Source organism: Boleophthalmus pectinirostris, unplaced genomic scaffold, assembly GCF_026225935.1.
Source record: "Boleophthalmus pectinirostris isolate CB_2022bp ecotype Guang Dong unplaced genomic scaffold, ASM2622593v1 HiC_scaffold_8, whole genome shotgun sequence".
NCBI lineage: Eukaryota > Metazoa > Chordata > Actinopteri > Gobiiformes > Gobiidae > Boleophthalmus > Boleophthalmus pectinirostris.
In genome coordinates, this window is record NW_026571515.1 from 26,414,679 (window position 1) to 26,430,751 (window position 16,073).

At 40.4% G+C, this 16,073-nt stretch overlaps 4 protein-coding genes across 10 annotated transcripts; 2 read left to right on the forward strand and 2 right to left on the reverse strand.

Annotated features, from left to right (window-relative positions):
- Nucleotides 1-1,450: 1,450 nt before the first annotated feature.
- Nucleotides 1,451-2,948, reverse strand: LOC110164969 (probable E3 ubiquitin-protein ligase DTX3). The gene is made up of 3 exons (XM_020930115.2): nt 2,594-2,948; nt 1,942-2,159; nt 1,451-1,875 (listed from the first exon to the last, which is right to left on the reverse strand). Exons 1-3 carry the CDS (start codon nt 2,861-2,863, stop codon nt 1,797-1,799), a joined length of 567 nt encoding a protein of 188 aa, XP_020785774.1. The 5' UTR covers nt 2,864-2,948; the 3' UTR covers nt 1,451-1,796.
- A 1,005-nt stretch (nt 2,949-3,953) lies between these two features.
- On the reverse strand, nt 3,954-10,131 carry dtx3 (deltex E3 ubiquitin ligase 3). Of its 7 annotated transcripts, none has more exons than XM_055166342.1 (5): nt 10,021-10,131; nt 7,816-7,856; nt 6,631-7,436; nt 5,993-6,210; nt 3,954-5,493 (listed from the first exon to the last, which is right to left on the reverse strand). In XM_055166342.1, the coding sequence occupies exons 2-5, from the start codon at nt 7,826-7,828 to the stop codon at nt 5,418-5,420; spliced, it is 1,113 nt and encodes a 370-aa protein (XP_055022317.1). In that variant the 5' UTR covers nt 7,829-7,856; nt 10,021-10,131; the 3' UTR covers nt 3,954-5,417. The 7 variants fall into 7 exon arrangements, with proteins under 7 accessions (XP_055022317.1, XP_055022315.1, XP_020785348.1 ...); XM_055166340.1 differs by lacking the exon at nt 10,021-10,131 and adding an exon at nt 8,033-8,715; XM_020929689.2 differs by lacking the exon at nt 10,021-10,131 and adding an exon at nt 8,010-8,696 and having other exon boundaries at nt 6,631-7,711.
- Nucleotides 9,616-12,381, forward strand: ptges3a (prostaglandin E synthase 3a (cytosolic)). Its single transcript, XM_020929694.2, has 8 exons — nt 9,616-9,775; nt 10,563-10,676; nt 10,750-10,819; nt 10,892-10,990; nt 11,167-11,256; nt 11,322-11,363; nt 11,448-11,475; nt 11,608-12,381. Coding segments are annotated over exons 1-8 (465 nt in total). The 5' UTR covers nt 9,616-9,773; the 3' UTR covers nt 11,628-12,381.
- A 151-nt stretch (nt 12,382-12,532) lies between these two features.
- On the forward strand, nt 12,533-15,997 carry mipa (major intrinsic protein of lens fiber a). The gene is made up of 4 exons (XM_020929693.2): nt 12,533-14,277; nt 14,353-14,517; nt 14,601-14,681; nt 14,766-15,997. Exons 1-4 carry the CDS (start codon nt 13,915-13,917, stop codon nt 14,949-14,951), a joined length of 795 nt encoding a protein of 264 aa, XP_020785352.1. The 5' UTR covers nt 12,533-13,914; the 3' UTR covers nt 14,952-15,997.
- Nucleotides 15,998-16,073: the final 76 nt, after the last annotated feature.

Genomic DNA, 16,073 nt, shown 5'->3' on the forward strand with positions numbered 1-16,073 from the left:
CCCGCGGCCAACGCCAGAGAAATGGAGAGTCCAGCCCCTCTTAAGGAGTTGGGTTCCAGAGCCCAAACTGTGCGTGGAGGTGAGGCCGACTATATCTAGTCGGTAACGCTCAACCTCCCGCACAAGCTCAGGCTCCTTTCCCCCCAGCGAGGTGACATTCCATGTCCCCAGAGCTAGTCTCCATGTCCGGAGATCCGGTCGCCGAGGCCCCCCGCCGTCGACTGCCGCCCAGATCTCTCTGCACTGGCCCATATGGATCCTCCCGCGGGTGGTGGGCCCACGTGAGGACGGCCCCACGTCGCTCCTTCGGGCTAAGCCCGGCCGGGCCCCGTGGGGGAAGGCCCGGCTACCAGGCGCTCGCTGGCGAGCACCCACCCCAGGCCTGGCTCCAGGGTGAGGCCCCGGTGATGCCAATCCGGGCGACGTAACTGGCCTCTGTGTGTTGCTCATCATAGGGGCTTCTGAACCGTTCTTCGTCTGACCCGTCCCCCCGGACCTGTTTGCCTTGGGTGACCCTACCAGGGGCATGAAGCCCCCGACAACATAGCTCCTGGGATCATTCGGGCACTCAAACCCCTCCACCACGATAAGGTGACGGTTCAAGGAGGGGTGGTAGATTTATGCGTTTACTATTTTGGACTTTAACTGTATAAAACATGTATAGGATCTGTGTATCTCACTGAAACTGCCTTATCGCCATAGAAACACATGAGTCATCATCATGTGGGGCAGATGAGGAGCTCTCTCTCTCTCTCTCTCTCTGATTTTTGGCTGGTTTGGGAGGCGCTGCTGGTGTCACAGTATAGCTGCATACCAAGTACGAGCTATGGTTGCATTTGTTGAAGCTGAAGGCGCCCTCTTGTGCCAACCTACGGGAGCATAGATACATTGGTAAGCTAAATACTTCAATTCAAACTAAGGGGCTCATTCAGCTTTCTGATAAAACACACAAAACACAAAAGTAGACACTTTTAAAAATATATATAAATAATTTTGTAAATGTGAATCAACATCAAAGTTATAATTGTTACCAGTGAAATATATTGAAACATATTTAAAATGTTTCAAACCTGAGAACAAAAAACATATTTTATACAAATCGTACATGACCTATGCTACCAGTAAAAGTTTTTTTTTTTTGAGGTTGAACCATTGAACTGACAAAAAAGTTTTACAGATATCTGAAAAATCTAAAAAAAAAAGTTTGTTTGGATTAACAGACAAATATTCGGAAGCAAAATCAAATGATAAAGAATACAACTCAGTACACAACACTGATACATTACAACAGCTGTAACCTGAGGACAAAGGTCATGTTTATGAAATAGTTTATACAAATCGTATATAACCTATGTTAGGCTACCTATAAAACTTAAGTACGCGGAGAACAAAAACAAAATAAAAACAAAATTTGTAAAGAAAACAGAATAAATATTGACACTATCATGCATCAGTGGAATGTATATGATTTAATTAAAAGAATATGCATTGCATAAGAGGCTTGTGAAGACACCTGCCCTGAGATTTCAGTTATCTCCAAAATGAGGTCACAATGAGGAAACAGCTTCTCTTCAAAGGTACATCTTTGGTAAACACAGATATTTCATAACACAACAATTCCTCAAAGGAAATTCACACACACAAAGAGTAAAACAACAGTGGAATCATTAAACTAAACCTGCAATTCTTCTGGTAACATCCATGTAATAGAATCATAGACTCTTGAACAATAATACAACAATAATACAAATGAGTAATAATTGAGATATAGCTTTGTTTTAAGAATTCTTTACAGTTCAGTCTTCGTCCGTAATTCCTTTTAATTGAAGCTCTTCTTGAACCCTTGAAAGGTAACCAGGATCAGGATACCCAAAACTGAAACAGACAAATCCCTGGTTATCCCATATATTTACTGATCATGTTTACAAAATTAGACCTTACCACTGAGGACCTCCTGTCATGCTGGTCTTATGGTGGATGTCATTCCAGGTGATGACATTGTTGAGTCCAGTGGTGGCCGATCGGCCAATGGTGAAGATAAGTCTTTGCTCAAAGGCTCTCTTGAGCAATCTTAGGACTTTTTCTCCCTCTGGGCAGTCTGGGAGGTAGGCTGTTCGGGCTGTGCCTCTATACTGTCTTCCAGGATTAGGGTGCTCAGGCTGAATCAAACAATATACATGTAACACAGGGCAGTATCAGTATGAAGGAAGTAGTGTCAGGTTACAGGGAAAAGCATAAGGCATAAGACTATAGTAAATCACAACTAAAATTATATCATATAGGCCTACTATACTCTGTGTATAGCTCACTGGTACAGTTTACATGTGGCATATACCATACTTGTCAAAGTCTTGTAAGAACTGAATAGCAAGGACAGTAATATCAGGTGCCACAGTAGGTCAGCAGTGACTCTAGTGGAAACTGTTGGTGTGTCCTTATGTAAGGTACTAGGCACTATAAATTCACCATTTTATTATACAACAGCATCCCCAAGTGGACATTTGACGGATCCTATACGGAAAAGCACAGAGGCCGGTATAATAATTCTTCCAAGTTGCTAAAACACTTACGTGGTATCAAATTCAATTCTCACCCCTTGTATTCCCGAGGCGAACACATAGTCAATAGCGATTGACCCGCAGTGTTCATACCCGGGAAGAGACCGATAGCTGCGGGTGACAGACATGGCTCCTTCCGGCTGGGTCCCGGTGTACACCCCGTGGAAGGTGTTGCATATGGGGCAGGCTGGCTTTGACCTGAACACGGAGTCGATACACTTTGAGCAGAAGGAGTGGCGACACTTCAGAGTCTTCTTATCTCTGATTGTGTCTAAACAAATCGGACAGTCTTCCTTGTTTCCCATTGCTTTATGAACTTTGTCGTGCTATGCTGAACTCGACAGGGTTGCTGTAGCTATCATCAAAAACAGATGACGTCTTGGAGGAAAGTACCGCTCTCTTTCGATTGGCCCACAGCGCTGCTGTGATTGGATGGAAACCCTTACTATATAGCCCTATGTAGCCTTTTGTAAAGAACAGGCTAAACGTTCAGAATATATTGCACGACCCCAAAACCTGGATGCCTGATACAAATTAAAATTGCCATGGGGTCTATCAGAGGCTCAAAATTATGGAATAGACCGACGCTTGAAAACAACGCCCATGGATGAACTTCCGCTTTTTTCTTGGGCACTTGGCTACTTGGGTCAATGTTGAATGTCTTGTAATGTCAGTAATGCGTCTGTTGCTGTCTAAATGTGGCCATACCTGCTTGTCAAAGCCTGATTCCGCCAGATCTCAGAAGCTAAGCAGGGCCGGGCTGGGAATTCCAGGTGCCACAGTGGGCCGCCAATGGCAAAAACTGTTGTTGTGTCCTTAGGCAAAACACTTCACCCACATTGCCTAGAATGAAAGTGGTGTGTGCGTGAGTGATGGTGGTCGTTGGTGGGGCAGATGGTGCGGATTGGCAGCCTTGCTTCTGTCAATCTGCCCCAGGGCAGCTGTGGCTACAGTAGTAGCTTACCACCACTGAGTGTGGAGTGACTGAATAATGAAGTGCTTTGGGTATCTTATACAGCGCTATATAAATGCAATGATTAATTAATTAATTGAATATTTAATGATTTTACTTACCTTAGGAAACCTAGCTATTGTGCTAACTCTGGCTTATGTGGAAGTTGCTTACTGACACTTTAAAATGCACTGTCCTAAGTCAAATAAATAAATGATACAATGAAAAAAAAAAAAAAAATGAAATTAAATAAACTATTATTACCAGCTTGTTATGTGGCAATGTGTTCTAAAATACAACTAAAAAGTCATGTACAAGACCATAGCTGAAATTGTTTTCTACATTTCAAGTTTACCAGGGTGGCCAAAGAAATGTATATCCTTTTACGTCAGTAGTAGCTGCGTTTTACACAGAATTGTATATTTGGAATGAAAGGGTGTAGATAATTTGAAACATAACTTTTTATTCAAGTATTAAAATGTAAAGCACATTTTTATATCAACAGAGTATAAACTAAAACAACTGGAAAAGCAAATTAACAACTTTTCCTCAACAATCCCTTCCTAAGTTTTAATTTTGCTCACTCCTTTATGTATGCATAGAAATGTTTGCCTGGTAACTTTATGAGCTACTCACATAACTTATGTCCAAATGTTTTAGTTTCTTGGTCCCTTAACTGAAATGTAGGGGCTTTAACAAAATAAATTAGTTTTAAAAGAATATAAATTATTAATGTTTAACAAATGTCATCTTAGTTGAATTTTGGACTACAAGATCATTATAAACAAAATGGTAGGTTCTGTGAGGTTTTAAGTCAGAGAATCCTCTAAAACAAGTTATATAAACAAATCTTATCCTAATAAATCTTAATTACAGCATGCTAACTTTTTATAATCAAACTAAATGTAAGAGAAGGCACAATTATATAATAACTCAGATCAATTGTACCTGTGATATTTTTTTATAAACAATATTACATATGTTTCACATGTTAAATCAATAATTTGATATTTCATACTTCACTCTCCCAATTTAACAAGGAGGTATAGATTTTAAAGAGCTTTTGTGCCTTGGATTTGGTATGACTGGTCTATATGCCCTTTACATACTGACATCTTTATAAATCTAGATTGGCCTATTTGACAAGAATACTACTGAGAATCAATAGACTCAATGCATTAAAAATCGGGTATAACAAAGGAATGATGATTCCAAGGAAATAGACTGGACAGAAAAGTGCTGCAAAACTCTGCATACATTCGCCATTGTTTTGTAAAATTAGAGGAAAGTATTAAAATAAAAAACTAATACTTCCAAGAAACTGACATCAATTTGTAGTTTATAAGCGTTTACAGCCCATAACTACATTAACAATTTGGCATCTAAGCAATCTCCTTCCACCTAGAACTCTTCTAGAACCAGCTCCACAAAACTAAATGATAATAATAAAAATGTTAAAATAAATAAAATGCCTGTGAGTGCCTTGGATTGTAGTTATTGTACAAAATGAAATCCATATCATTTAAATTTAACAAACTAAACCAAAATCTGTATATATGAAACAAAATATCCACAACATAAATATTCAAATAACAAAAACTAATCATAATAATAACAATGTACCTTGTACAGTACCAACATGGTGACACTCTTGTGCATCAGGCTTCTGTTCTATTTGAAAACAGTTAGGTTCGTATTATACAAGAATGCTTTGCACTCAAAATATGGTCTTCCACTTTTAGCACTGCTGCTGATACGAACAAACAAATGAACAGCTAATGTAGGGGTGAGGGCTTGCTGCAGCATCAGATGAGAGTCCTTTAAGCAGTGGGCAGAGGCTGGGGTGGTGCTCAGAGCAAGGACAGTAAAAAGTCATAGAGTCCTGGAAGAGAGTCACTATGAGGCGATCAGTCCGCTGTGATGCCTTTCTCTCTGAGCTCCTCTGTCACTCGCACAAGGTAAGTCGGGTCCGGGTAGCCAAAACTGTCAGAACAAATTAGGATGCCATTAGTAAATCTCAACATAGACATCAACTGATAGTCTTTCAAGACAGAGAAAAGTATTGAGTGTGTTGTGCCAACTGATGCTGATGGGACAGAAAATTGTACTAATGCACATGTATCTGTCCAAATAGGACTGAGAGATTGCAGGTAGAAAATGTTATTCTGTCAACAGAACAGGAGAAAAGATTTTAGGAGTCAATGTGTTTTGCCACTGTAGGCCAAGCCTCGAATATTTGCCTCAAGTTAGTCCCTCCCTTCAAGACAAATATTTAAAGGCAGGGACTTTCCAGAATCCTATCAAAATTGAAGAAGCTATTTGGATGAGAGACAAAACAAATTCACTCCTAGTCTTTTGTCAATGCCCATGTAATTATCACACACTTAAGTAGAACTAGTGCATACTTTGCAGTATTTAACATATTGAGTACTAGTCAATTACATCACCAAATATGTGTAATGGAGTTACAATCTTTACATACCAGCGAGGCCCTCCCCATATTGAGGTTTTGTGGTGAATGTCATTCCACGTGATGACATTTTGCATGCCCGTGGTCATGGAGGTACCGATGGTGAAGATAAGGCGCTGTTCAAAGGCTCGTCTGAGCAGACCCAGCACACGGTTCCCCTCAGGGCTATCAGGGAGGTAGGCCACGCGGTCAGTTCCTGGGTAACGCACACCTGGGTTTGGGTGCTCAGGCTGGACATGCCAAAAGAGAATAGAAATAACAATAAACAATTCAAAGAATATTTACTTTTTGACAACATTTGCTTTCAAAAAGGATGAAAACCAAATAGGTTTTCAGCAAAAAAGGGATGTGCTATAGATTTTACTCTTTTCTCATCATGGGTTTTGACTCTACCCAAAACAGTTGCATAATCAGTTTTGTTGTGTGAAGGAACCTGATTTAAAAATTTCATCATCACTGGCCTTTGTTAACCAGCTAGTCCTAGATGATTTTAGAAACGTTGTTTTACAACAGGATGTAATCTTGACAGAGGTAATCAATCTTATTGGAAGGAGATATGTTGTTTGCTTGAATGGCTCATAATTGGACAGGATATAGACTGAAAACTCTTTGTAAATTAAGTAGTAGTAAAAGTGTCATAAGTAACTCACCGCCTGAAGTCCAGGAGGGAAGCTGTAGATGATGCAGATACACCCATATCCTTCATGTCCAGGAAGCTCGATATCAGGGTCTCGCTCTACAATCATTGTACCATTTGCTGGCTGGTTACCGATTAACTGTCCATACACCAGTCGACACACAGGACAAGCCTTCTTCACTTTAAAGGCTTGGTCTAGGCAGGTGCGGCAGAAAGAGTGGCCACACCTCTCCAGCATGGTTCTGTCCACAATGTCCCCCATACAAATGGAGCAGGTGCTGTTGTCCTCTGCCTCACTGTGGGAGGACATATTAGGGTCCATGTCTTTTCTTTGAGATAACTCATGAAACATGGCACAAGCCTCTTCATCCGCAGGCTTCCTGAAGCGCTGTTGCTGCCTCTGGGAGCGCCGCGGTTGAGGAAGAGGAGGGGGCATCAAGCTTCCCTCTCCACCGTTTGGCTCCAGGACTCCAACACAGGGCAGTAGAGTCCTTTTTCTCTTTGGTCCCCCCTCCAGTTTGCTCATTTCTTTTCGGGCACAGCGGCATAAGTCAATGAAAGCTTTCCGCGTCTCGCTGGAGATGGGTTCATCCATCACACCAGCACCAGAGCTCCTGAAGCCTTCCACCGGCTGCAGCCTCACGGCACAGCAGCCCCCCCTCTCTCCTCGCCTAATGATACCAGCTCTCATCCCCTGCTTGTGCTGGAAGTCAATGAGCCAGGGGCGCCCCGCTGCAGCCAGGTAATCCCACACTGCCTGTGAAACCAGCACCTCGTCACTGCCCTGGCCCGCACGCACACTCATCTCATCAGACGAGACTGCACAGAAAGGACAGAACACATGTTTACAGCACAAGAATGCAAGTAATAGTACCACACAGAGCAAGCTGGATTCCATGTGTGAAAGGCGCAAATACAGATGGTTTATCAAAACGAACGAAACCATGTTACAATCAATGTCAAAACTCTAGTTATAGCTGAGTAATAAACTTGATATGTTCATAAGAGATGAAGAGTGGCTGGTGTTTGGCTGCATCACGTTAGCCTCATGCAGCAGGCAGCATCGCGGCAGATCAGCTGTTCACAAATGCACACTGTAAACAAAGGGAAACTAGAGCTACCGCCTATCCCTGAAAGGCTGAATTGTAACATATCTAAACACCATTATGACGACACAGTGATTCTACAGTTAATTTACCTCGTGATCCCATAAATTCCTTCAATTGCGAGTGAAGCGCCCTGTTGAACAGAAAACAGAGAGAAAAGATGAACAAGAGCTTGCGTAAACATAAGCCTCCAGTGCCGCGATGATGGGAGTCGACGGGTCTAACAATGATTTTATAGCTACATGAGCTCGACTTTTGTGCATTTATTGATGAAAATACGCCTCACCCTTTACCGTAGCTCGTCGCTACCTGTTAGGGAGGTTTATGGCGGGATTAAATAGCATCCATCGGAGAAGAAGGAGGCCTGTTCTCGCCCCTCGCTGCTGCAGCTTATCCGCGGAGCATTACTCTTTAGTAGTCAAGACATGGTATCCCAATGTACGCCCGTTTCATAATCTCCATATCGGCTTAAAATCTCATCAAGTCGTTCTCGATGCCACCAAACGCAACCCAGAGCAGCAGCTCGTCCCCGGTCTTGGCTGTTAGTCTTCCACGTAGCTTACGTCCTTGAGTTAGGCGTTACACAAAGTAAATAGCATTTTGACTTTCTTATCCGGCTCCCTCACGCAGGCTCTAAGATTGTTTGAGCCAGATAAACCTGACAGTTCTGGTATCTTCCGAGTGACAGCTTCCTTTCCTCCGTCATATAGGCTACAGTTAAAGCGCTCCTCATTAAAACAAGGTATTTGAGACCAGCCTAAAATGTGACCAGGAAGTTCGTCACTGCGCGCACAGGATTGGAGGATAACATGTTCTATGTTGGTGAGTGTTCTGGCAGTGAATCATACTTCGGTCGTGATTTAGAGCTTGACAAACACGATATGTGCACACAGCCTACATACAGGGAGTACCCACTCATTCAGTTGTCATGCAAATGAGTTTGGGGAATCTGTCCTTTGGCATTAATTTATAATAATTTGGCCCTCATACAAATAATGAAATATATTATTGTATGATAGATTTCATTATTTTTATGATGTCATGTTTCAGACATAAGGATTCCTTGATTTGAATGATTTGGAATAGGTATTGCCCTCCGTTGGTATAACTCAGGAAGAAATAATTTGCCCGAAACTAAGATAGATTCATGAAAACAAACCCTGACAGATACTTCTAGCCACAAGCGAGTTCTCATTACTTTACTACCAGTATTTATAATTTTAAGGTCATTTCTGGGCATATATATATATATATATATATATATATATATATATATATATATATATATATATATATATATATATATATATATATATATATATATATATTTATTTATTTATTTTTTGTACCAGCAGCCCCCAGACTGTAAATTCTAAGTTATTCAAAAGCTCATGCAAACTAAGGAAGCCCTCATTTTCTTTAAATAGACTTTGCTGATTTCATAGTATAATTGTCAGTAGCTGAGTCCATACAGCGTCTTGACTTCCCAACATGCTGTAATTTTACATTAAGTAGTAGTAGTATTAAGGTGTATTTGTCTGTTTCAAGCATAGACATTTATGTCTATGGTTTCAGACGTGAGGATTCCTTGATTTGAATGATTTGGAATAGGTATTGACCTCCGTCGATATAACTCAGGAAGAAATCATTTGCCCGAAACTAAGATAGATTCAGTGAAAGCAAACCCTGACAGATACTTCTAGCCACAAGCGAGTTCTCAATACTTTACTACCTTTATTTATAATTTTAAGGCAATTTCTGGGCCTGTTTTTAGTTATAATCTGTTAGAGTTTTCCTCTTTTGACAGCTACAATATGGCCGCCGAAATTGACACTGCAACAGTATCTAAGGTCCTCTAGCCTTTCCATATTGGGCTTTGCTCTCGCATCACGTATTAAAGACCGAAACTACGCGATACTACAGCAGAATATCGCACAATTTGTTAACTGTTTACGTTTCAATGAACGTAGTAGCCGGGTGAATCTGAACAAGGATTGAGTTTATTGACCAAAACGTGTCCCAACGCTGATAACTTATAAACACTATCAAAATGTAAGTCTTTGATTTGTTTTTTCATCTGTAGTGGTTAGCACGTTCCTCAAGTAGAGTAGGACAATCGGCTAACATTAGCTTACTGGCATAGCACACGCGTTAGCTTCAATACAGTCATAGTACAACGTGTTACTCACACCGAGAGAAGCTTTCGCGTTCATTAATGTACAATATACAGTTTATTCAGCCCATTGTGATCAAACACATGTCACTGATATAAACATATTCGTCTGTACTTCACTCACCAAAGCTCTATGATTAGCAAAGAAGCTAATGTCAATCACAGGTTAATGTTAGCAATGAAAAAGCGTGGTGTCATCATTAGCCTGGCAGATTACACTTGAGCTATTGGGGTAACTAACGTTCGCTGGAGCAAACAGGAAATATACCTGCAGTGATCCGTTGTAGAAATCGTTCATGTCTTTTTTAATATGATGAATAGATATGTATGGGAGTAAGTAGATTGGCTGTGCATGTGTTGATCTCTTGAAATAGTAATTGTAAAGTATGTTGGACCTCACCCCTTTGAGTATAATGAATGGTGAAGCTTTGCCCAGGTCTAACGTGAACTCAGGTGACCTTTGTACATAAAGTACACAACAGAGATAAAATATTCTGCCTGAATAATTGATTTTATTAAAAAAAATATATATATACAATATATATATATATATATATATATATATATATATATATATATATATATATATATATATATATATATATATATAAAATTTTGAAATGGATAATATTTTAGATTGTGTCATTGACTCTTTTCTATCAACAGGCATCCTGCACCAGCCAAATGGTATGACAGACGGGACGCAGTTTTTGTTGAGTTCTGTGTTGAAGACAGCAGAGATGTCAAAGTAAATTTTGACAAAAGCAAGCTGGATTTCAGGTGACATTTCATCTGCTACTTAAACATTTAATATTTGATAAAAAAAATAATTTTCATTTGTTCTCTGTCACAGCTGTGTTAGTGGAACAGATAATGTCAAACATCAAAATGAAGTTGAGCTTTTTGGAGAAATAGACCCAAAAGTATGTTCTTTAAATTATTATTTAGATGTTTATGTATTTGCCTGTATTGTATTCATATTGTCTTGTTTTCAGGAATCCAAGCACAGACGCACTGACAGGTCGGTCTTGTGTTGTATACGAAAGGCAGAACCAGGGAAAACATGGGTGCGACTAACCAAAGCTAAAGTGAAGGCAAGTCACTTTGTTTTTTACAGAAATGGCATAAGTTACTCAATAGTCCAGAAAAGGCCTCTTCAGTTGGAGGTTTAGAGATGAATTTCAAGGAGGTCCAAATAAAAAAATGCACTATAACTGAAAGAGAAAATGTAAAAAATGTGGAGTGTTTTTTCTAATGTCTTATGTTACAGTGCAACTGGTTGAGTGTTGATTTTAACAATTGGAAAGACTGGGAAAATGATTCGGATGAAGACTTGTCTGGGTTTGACAAATTTTCAGAGGTAAGTAAAGACATGATTAAAGGAATTGCACAGAAATGTACAGTGCTGAATGCAGATATTTTCAGATCATGAAAAACATGGGCGGGGATGACCTTGATATAGACGAGGTAAAATGATGTTTGTTAAATAGAATATGTAAAAAAAAAAAAAAAAAAAAAAGTTCAAATCTGACTTGTGTGTCTTTGATGCAGCATGAGTCTGGAGACAGTGATGATGACCGTAAGTATAGGCATTATTTCAGTTGTCTTTATGTGATTTATTTTTTTTATTTTTTTTAAAGCAACGCCGGGTGCCTAATAGCAGATGAGTCACTGCGAAGTCAGCTTTACATCATCTTGTTCAATTTTTCAGAATTACCTGACCTTGAGTAGACAAATAAGGATGCCGCCCCAGTAGTACGTAATTCACTTGGGTTGAAGAGACTTAGACATGAGATGGCAGCCGCTCCAGAGAAGATCTCCACTGTTTCAAAGAGAAACTGTTGAAGGGAGTGACTGTTGATACAGACTGCACTGAGGCCCTCTTGACGTACAGTGCTGTGCTTCGCTCTTCTGTTCTGCATGAACAACTCTGTTCAAATGAAAATGTTATTGTTCATTGACTTTAATGACTGTAATGGGACGTGCTGATGTCTTACACATGTTTTTTGCAATGTCAGATTATGTATTGTGATTCCGTATGAGAAAAAAAACAAACTCCAAAACACAATTTTCCAAAAACCCATTTTTAATGATAGTTTCCCCCTTTTCATGTTTGTATTGTAGATTGGACTTTGTGTTAATTTAAAAAGGGTTTTCAGTTGTATGTCATTATTTTACCGCAGTTTAACTTCAGTGAAATAAAACTTGCTTGTGCATCGTAAATATTGTGTTAAAACGTTGATAAACATTTTTGCTTGTAGACAACATGGGAGTCAGTTTGAGAGAGTACTGCATATTGTAGCAGGGCCATTTTCTTCCAAATGCTTTCATAATAAGGACCTCAATCCCTGTTTTCAGTGCAGTTTACAAATGGCTGTTGCTCACATATCACTAGATTTGTGTTACAATGTTCTATGTCTGAACTTGTGTTGCATTAGTCTGATGCTGTGGGAGTATGTTTGTAATAAACTGTCAGACCATTGAATTAACACTGGCCATGCATTTATCTTAAAATACACAGCCACAAGGGTTTGTGTGGCATAAAATTTTCAGCATTGAATCCTAATGTAATATTTCGACTTTTCATTTGCCGCAAAATAATTTATTTCCTTTGGAATAAAAACAAATAGGTTGTAGGTGTCCAGACATATCGACAGATCCTAAATTAAAGTGGGTAATTCCATATTGATTTCATTTTTGTTAAATATTTGTGTCATCTCCAGCTGTAGGCAGGCTCCAGCTTGTACATGTCAGCAGTCTGGGCCCAGCAAAACACTAGGCAAGCACCTTCTGGTAGTCACCCCCATAGACTAAACCTTGGGCTTAGACCCACAAAAGAAAGCTTTCTAAGGATGGTGGGAGTTGGGACGTGGTCAAACACAAAGAGCTGTACTGTACAAACATAAATTATTTTATATATATTTTTTAACTCATATAGTCTTAGACATAATAGTACCTGCAGAGAAATTTATTTATTCTTTTGTGTAAAATTTGATTATTGCAAAAAATTCAAAAGAGCAAGTTTGTCTAGTCTAGCCAGTAATGACTTTCAACAGTGCTGGCCAATGCAAACAGATGACAGAAACCAGCAGAACCAATAGTGCCACTCGTGTGAATAGAAAAACACTGAACTCATCACAATCTATTGAGTCTCTGCAGGCCGCCCCTCAGCTGCCCCGGTCAGCATCACACTCTCCCTCTTCCCTCATAACATTTGTGGCTTTATCCAGACTGAGCCCCCAAAACACACCAGGACACAATGTAAATGTCTGTCTAATCATTTCTGCTGCTATGGGCCACTGCAGCAATGGAGCAATGGAGAATTTACTGTAATGTCTGTACCTTTGATAACTTTGAATCATGTTAGATTTAAAATATAATTCAATTAAAAAAACTGAACCAAACCCATAAAGCACCTCTATGATGGAGCTCAGGTGCTGCCCACTACAGGCCCACAGCTGCTCTGTTTTCAGAATTGATATTGTGATTTCTCGAAGGGTTTGGGGAAAGTTATGAATGTGATTTTATTTGGATACACTTGACTAATATTCTCAAGTTTGCACTGCCATGAGGGAGGGTGTTGAATCAAACACTTTATGTGCACCTTTGCACCTGTTACAAATGTGTAGTTGGCTCTGTGCTGGATCTTTAGCCAGATCAGTAGGTGGGAGGGTAGTTCATTTTGTTTGGAGATGCAGTATTGTGTGTAACCCCTCCCCTGGTTGTAGTGGGGTTAGTGGGGCCCTGTGGTGTAATATAAAGGCCTCTGATCTCTCCCCTCTCTAGTATAGAGACCAAATGTCTGCATGGCATGCTTAATGTTATTGTACTGATCAGTAAAGGTGTGGCACAACCTTGTGACACATCTTCAGACAGAATTAGCTTTAGAGTTTTAGATTATAGATGTTTACAGATTTAAAGAGAAAATCAGCTTGACAGCATTTATAGTTAATTTTAGTTTTGTTTTACCAGTTGTATATCCTTGTCCCTATTTATTTTTAAGTTTTTGTTTGTTGCCATGATGTGGGAGTTCAGGTCCATGTCGTTCTGGAGGGCAGTTTTTGCTGAGTTTTATGGTACCATGTTCTTTGTTTTCTTTGGCCTTGGAGCTGCTCTGCGCTGGACCACTGGGCCTCACAATGTTCTGCATGTGGCCTTTTGCTTTGGGCTGGCAGCTGCCACTCTCATCCAGTCCATCGGCCACATCAGTGGGGGACACATCAACCCTGCTGTCACCTTTGCCTATTTGATCGGCTCTCAGATGTCCCTGTTTAGGGCTTTCTTCTACATCATAGCCCAGTGTCTGGGGGCCCTGGCCGGTGCTGCTGTCCTATATGGGGTCACTCCCACTAACATGAGGGGAAACCTGGCTCTCAATACGGTAAGACTTTCTAACAGCTTGGATTATGTAGTTTCTTTTCTGTCTGGTCTCATCCTGACCCTTTGGCTCCTGCAGCTGCAGCCAGGGATCAGCCTGGGAATGGCCACCACCATGGAGATCTTCCTCACGGTGCAGCTAGTCATCTGCATCTTCGCTGTGACCGATGAGAGGCGCAACGGCCGCCTAGGCTCTGCAGCACTGGCCATCGGTTTCTCTGTGCTCATGGGACATCTTCTTGGGGTGAGAACACAACACTAAATCATCCAGTTAGCTAAAAATCACCAGCATCAGGGTTAAATTAATTCCAGTCTTGTATAATGTAGATGTACTACACTGGAGCAGGCATGAACCCAGCAAGATCATTTGCCCCTGCAGTTCTGGTCAGAAACTTTGTCAACCATTGGGTAAGTTATTTTTTGTGTACAAATGATCTCATAATGTATTAAAGAAGCCTGGCGTAAACTGTGCTTGTGCCTGTGTTGCTGCAGGTGTACTGGGTGGGGCCGATGATCGGAGGGGCCATAGGAGCTCTGGTGTATGACTTCATGCTGTTTCCTCGTATGCGCGGTCTGTCTGAGAGGCTGGCCACACTGAAGGGTATTAGACCTCCAGAGGCACAGGGGCAGCCAGACACCAGAGGAGAGCCCATTGAGCTCAAGACCCAGGCTCTATAAACCTTTACAGGACAAGTGCATCCTAAACCTGAACAGAATTTACAATACCTCCTCCAAAAGTCTCAGTCTGCAACCCACCACAGGACCATCCTGGGGCAGGGGCCACACCTCTGGACGACCAGCCTCTCTCCTCCAGCCACATGGAAACAGTGGTTTGACAAAGACTTGCCCATTGTGGTTGAGCATATCACGGGCTTGTGTGATTTTTTATTTTTTATGTTTGCTCCCCTTTTGTATTCTGAGTGAAACAGTAGAGCAGTAACCTTCTGCATGATGCTTATTGATCATATTTGACTTATCTGTTTTAATGAACTTTGGGTAAATTATATGTGCTCTAGACAATTTTGGCAAATGTTTGTTGCGTTTGTGTGAGGAAACCATATGTGTGTCACTTTTTTGTGCATGTTTGTGTGCTTATTCATTTTAATTTTTTATTATTTATTTAAGTTTTACGCTCCAGGGGATAAATCTTTGATCTAGTTATAATATTTCTTATGAACATAATACATTATCACCTTATTTCCATGCTCTGACATTAGCCTTGGGCCACATTCTTTGAGATGTATATAAAAACTGGGCTATTACAGTTTAAACTGTTTTTTGTTCAAATCAACTTTGCTTTTCATTTGATTTTAGTTTTTCTCTTTTAGTGCAGCACTTTTACAGATGTACAGGTGTGGATCTAGTGTGCATTTCTTCTGTTTGTCTTCACATCAACATTTTAATTAATTTACTTTGTTTGAAAATATGAATGTGTCTGTGGCTCACAGTAACAAACGTCTGGTTTGTTTAACGAGCCCAGAAACCTTAACTGTTAAAGAATGAGAGAATGAAATGATACATTTATTTCCCCCCTTGTTTACATGGCAGCGATCTAGTGAGCCTATTAAGAAACATGTGCTCCCTCTGCTTCTCTTAGTGTGATGTGTTTGAGCAGTGGTTTTAGTGTGATGTTGAAATGTGCTTTGTAAAAGACTTTGATGTACAGTGTAAAATCTTCTTTTCTATGAACTGACATTGGATGAATAGTGTACTTGATTGACATACTTTGCGGACCTTCTGGCTGTCAGAGGGGAGAGATGCCTCTAATTACACATTAAGGTGCTTGGCTGATCTTCACCT

Excerpts from the sequence above, each read along its gene's own strand:
- mipa (XM_020929693.2), top strand. The coding sequence starts at position 13,915 with ATGATGTGGGAGTTCAGGTCCATGTCGTTCTGGAGGGCAGTTTTTGCT. Across the intron at positions 14,518-14,600 it reads TCATGGGACATCTTCTTGGG|ATGTACTACACTGGAGCAGG; the intron begins GTGAGAACACAA and ends TGTATAATGTAG. Across the intron at positions 14,682-14,765 it reads GAAACTTTGTCAACCATTGG|GTGTACTGGGTGGGGCCGAT; the intron begins GTAAGTTATTTT and ends GTGTTGCTGCAG.
- LOC110164969 (XM_020930115.2), bottom strand. The coding sequence starts at position 2,863 with ATGGGAAACAAGGAAGACTGTCCGATTTGTTTAGACACAATCAGAGAT. Across the intron at positions 2,160-2,593 it reads TCGCCTCGGGAATACAAGGG|CCTGAGCACCCTAATCCTGG; the intron begins GTGAGAATTGAA and ends TGTTTGATTCAG. Across the intron at positions 1,876-1,941 it reads ATGACAGGAGGTCCTCAGTG|TTTTGGGTATCCTGATCCTG; the intron begins GTAAGGTCTAAT and ends TGTCTGTTTCAG.
- dtx3 (XM_020929689.2), bottom strand. The coding sequence starts at position 7,563 with ATGGTTTCGTTCGTTTTGATAAACCATCTGTATTTGCGCCTTTCACAC. Across the intron at positions 6,211-6,630 it reads TCCCTCCTGGACTTCAGGCG|CCTGAGCACCCAAACCCAGG; the intron begins GTGAGTTACTTA and ends TGGCATGTCCAG. Across the intron at positions 5,494-5,992 it reads ATATGGGGAGGGCCTCGCTG|TTTTGGCTACCCGGACCCGA; the intron begins GTATGTAAAGAT and ends TTGTTCTGACAG.
- ptges3a (XM_020929694.2), top strand. Across the intron at positions 10,677-10,749 it reads AAAAGCAAGCTGGATTTCAG|CTGTGTTAGTGGAACAGATA; the intron begins GTGACATTTCAT and ends TCTCTGTCACAG. Across the intron at positions 11,476-11,607 it reads TGGAGACAGTGATGATGACC|AATTACCTGACCTTGAGTAG; the intron begins GTAAGTATAGGC and ends TCAATTTTTCAG.